Genomic DNA, 4,183 nt, shown 5'->3' with positions numbered 1-4,183 from the left:
AAAAAAAAAAAACGGGTCAGAAACACACAAAGAAAACACACTCGTCCACCGACAGTTGGCACATATTAAACACTCGTCTCGTTTCACAAACACAGACATGATTAAAGACAAACAGCTGAAGCAGAGCACAACAAAGTTAACGAGACACTATTTAACAAACTCAACGGCAAAAGCTTTACCAGAACAAAGGGCCATGACATCGAGGATAACTTTTATATAACACAATACACACAGTAGGTAGGTTTAACTTACACTGCTGGGATGTGGTCGTTTTAAAAAGATGAGTGTAATGTTTGGTTTACGATGTCTGACCGTTCTGTTTGGAGTGCGTTACTTTTATTATTTGTTTCTTCACACTATTTATCAAATCTGAAGCTGTGAGAGCTTCAAAAACTAAAGGGAGGGAAGAATTAATTCAGGAATTCAGTCTGAAACACTGCGTTCACCTTTACTGCGCTTTTCATTAGCTTTCAGTCTGAAGTCATCTCAACTTTCTCACCAAACCTTTGCTTCCTGAACGGCCGAAGCCTAAAATAAACAATGAAGTCCCACTCACCGATGATGGCCTCCCACTTCCCGTTGGCCTGCGTGACCTCGTAGGCACAGCGCATCTCGCTGAAGGACACGCCGCCGATGATGAAGACCATGACCCGCGGACCGGTGCGGTACTCTCCAGGTGTCTTGTTCTTGTGCCAGTGTCCATATCGAGCACTGCCACGGAAGGAGAAACAGTTCTCGTTGTTACAGTTTGTCTTGTTTTTGTACCTGCCATAACTTCATATGAAGAAATCATGCTGTCCTGTACCACGAAGACGACTTTTAAACTCGTTTTATAGGACCCGAGAATTAATTCTTTTTATCTGGACTTAARAAAATTACTGTTCATCCAGGTTTTTATGTCTTTAAGACAAACCTGCAGGTTCAGGTTCATCCAAACTCTTTGAAAGATAAAACTGGATGTCATCAGCATAACAATGAAATGTGTTATAAGTATTGATGGTATCACCCAAAAGAAGCCTATATAAAGAGATCTGGGCCAAGAGCAGAGCCATGGASAACACCAGAACTAACTCGAGGAAACGTTAACATGTTCAAGTTGGAATCTGTCAGATAAATATGACTTAGACCAAACTTACCTTTAAGAGTGGCAGTGGCAAGCATGGTTCTGCTAATCAGCTAATAGCTTAATAATGGAACAATATTTTTGTTTAGCTGACTTTTTTACTAACTTTGAAAACCAATTAGGTTCTGCTAAATTAAGGTTTTCCCAACTTAAAGTCTGCTAACCACTAACTAATAAACTAAGATCAATAGTTGTGTGCCAGTCCCAGCAGTATTCAGCTCCAAGGAACCACTGAAGTCTGATTATCCCAACGTTGTGCTCTTGACCATGTTATCATTAGTTTGCTTACCTTTTTCACTCATCACAGCATTCTGTAAATAACTTTTTCCTCTGAGTAAATTTTATAGTGCATGCAGTGGTTACATTATTTGTAGGTGACAATGACATTTWCACAGTAAAACTAAAAGCCAAGTCAATAGCCGTGTTTTCATCAACGTTTTTTAATGCGCATTTTGAAGTATCGCATCAGAAAAGGTGAATGGAAACGGCTCGATTCGAAAAAACTTCCTCTAATTCGCATAAAAGTTGATACGCTTGCTTGAGGTGGTTTTGGAGTTTTTTTCGAAAAAGAGTTAATGCGCAAAAGGAAAGATGGAAACACGTGGCAAATAAGTTTTGACGTAGTGAAGATTTACCTCACATGTTGATCAGCTGTTCCCGCTGTCTGAACGGTACCGGTACCAGAGCGAATACAGCTGGACCCTCCTCCCGCTGTCGGCGTATTCTAGTTATTCCCATAACGTGAAGAGAATCCCATTTCTTTCTCTACGTCTCCAGACAGCAGTAACATCACCAAAATTAGTTGATATGACAGAATAATTACTACTTTCCTGATAGTAGCAACACGTTCCTGATAACTTCTCACCATAGTCCTGAGATGCGTCATTTACTTCCTGTTTACTACACGCATGCGTTTGATGTCATTGATTCGCTTCAAGCCAGTTGAAGGAAACGCGTCTGATTCGCATTTCGTCGTTTTTTTTTTTTTCCTTTTTGCGAAACTTTTAAAATTTGCTCAAAATTTGAATTAAAATTGAATGGAAACATAGCTAACGACTCCATGACTAGTTGAGCCAGAGTTAGAAGGAAATTACAGGTCTTTCAGGTCTTTAAATGCAAAACAAGCAACTTCAGTAGCTGTTACGATTCCTCCTGTCTCACTGGTAGATTAAGTTGCGTGTCATCAGCATAATAAATAACTCAGTGTCATAAATCCTGACAATGTGGCCCAATAACAGGAAATTTAAATACAATTAGACCAAGAACAGAACCCTGAGGAACTCCAGAATTAACTGATACTTTTCAAAAACCCTTTAGCACATGCAGTAGTCTCATGAAACTGCTCTTCCTTGAACTTTAAAACTCAAACTCACATCTTTTCCCATAGAGACTGCTTCAGGTGCTGTCTGAAGTTTTTATGAACACTCAAACGTTTTTATTTTTATGGTTTCAGCCTTASATCCACACTAAAACGGATTCCACAGATAAAAAATCTGGAAACACCACCTTTGTGTTTTCATGTAGACAGTAAAAATGCAACCTTTTAAAAACAATGTTTTCATAGCAAGACTTGAGGATGTCACGTTGTTTCAGGTTTCACACCCGGTGTGTAACTTCATGCAGATGTTTGATGCCCTGTTTCCTGTTTTCGGTGTGTTTTCGTTGGGGCTTCGCAGCGCAGTGTTTTAGGTTGTTTTTGGTGTTTGTTTCCTAAAAGTCGTTTTACAAAAACAGTGGACTGTTTAAAATCCAAAGATAGTTTTATGAAAACGGTGTTTCCGTGTGGACAAGGCGTCAGTGTGTGATTAAGAGTACCTGACTGCAGTGGTGCTGAAAGAGGCAGAGGAGCGGGTGGAGATGTAAGGGTAGTGCTTAGTGTCCAGCTTGTCCTCGATAGCGTCCTGCAAAGAAACAAAAATAGACTGTTGTAAATAAATCCAATATGGGTCGATTATGTGACAATATTTGGGCCACTTTTCCCTGCAGTGTAAACATAGCTTTAGATTTCCTCAACAAACAAACCTCCATGATGTCTTTGATCAGGGGTGTCCAACGGGACAGCTGATAGGTCTGCTCGCTCACGCGCTCCTTCCTGTCCAGCTTCTTTCCTCTGCGCAGGGTGGACTGATGGATCAACATTAATTAGGTCAGTTTAGGGCTGCAACAACGAATCGATAAAATTGATAAAAATGATTGTTAAAAGCGTTGGCAACGAATTTCATTATCAATTCGTTATGTCGTGCGATTTTTGTGTCTCTTGCCATGTCGCGGAGCCGTTTACGTCACCCGCAGAGCGTTGTCAATGCTGCTGACCTAAATAAAGTTTAGGAAGAGAAAAACTCTACCTGTAAAGATCCGCCCTCTCTGAGACCCTCGAGTGAAAAGCAGAGACTTCGAACTTTAAACCAGTTTTTAATTTGTGTTGTTAGGCCACGTAGATCTGAAGAAAAGATAAAAGTATCTGCCACAATTAATTTTTTTTTAAAGACGGTCTGATTTGATGCGCGCCAAGTCGCGAGGAGGAAACACGTCCCGTGAGGGAAAAAAAAAAAACCTCAGTCCATCACTTGTTTCCTCCTCTTGGGCCAGAAATATAAAACACTCCAGTCTTTTTTTCTGACTGAGGCTCGAAGTTATTTGTTGAGCAGCAAAAAGGTTCAGGACGAAGGAAAAAAAAAAGACGTGAGCAGCAGGCATATTCATGTAATTAAGCGTTTTAATGATTTGGCCGATTAATCGACAGATTAATCGATTATTAAAATAATCGTTAGTTGCAGCACCAGGTCAGTTAATCATCTGTTCTTCTTTGCAGATCGGCTTCAGACAGGGTTGATTTAGCTCTTTTTAAGGTAAGAAAAACATCAAAAATACCCATTTAAAGTTATCAAACCCTGTTCTGTTCATTTCAATCATTTAATTATTGCAAAGTGTTCAGAATTTGCATCAATAAGCGCCTCGGTTTTTATTTATGACATGAAAAGTCTGCGTTAAGAACCAGGGGTCTCATTTATAAAGGATTGCGTGGAAACCATACTAAAAGTGAACGTACGGCCAAAAGGC

General features: G+C 39.9%; 1 protein-coding gene across 2 annotated transcripts in view; it reads right to left on the bottom strand.

Annotated features, from left to right (window-relative positions):
- stxbp1a (syntaxin binding protein 1a) overlaps positions 1-4,183 on the bottom strand; it is a gene marked incomplete at its 5' end in the record, with an annotated part of 29,182 nt that overhangs the window by 6,798 nt on the left and 18,201 nt on the right. For both annotated transcript variants that reach the window (XM_014033889.1, XM_014033888.1), the window contains 3 exon segments: positions 557-711; positions 2,939-3,024; positions 3,146-3,247. In XM_014033889.1, the coding sequence (XP_013889343.1) occupies positions 557-711; positions 2,939-3,024; positions 3,146-3,247 (343 nt within the window).

Source organism: Austrofundulus limnaeus, unplaced genomic scaffold (assembly GCF_001266775.1).
Source record: "Austrofundulus limnaeus strain Quisiro unplaced genomic scaffold, Austrofundulus_limnaeus-1.0 Scaffold1885, whole genome shotgun sequence".
In the NCBI taxonomy this organism is placed as follows: Eukaryota; Metazoa; Chordata; class Actinopteri; order Cyprinodontiformes; family Rivulidae; genus Austrofundulus; species Austrofundulus limnaeus.
Note: the sequence above shows the minus strand (reverse complement) of the source record. Positions and strands in the feature narration are given on the sequence as shown.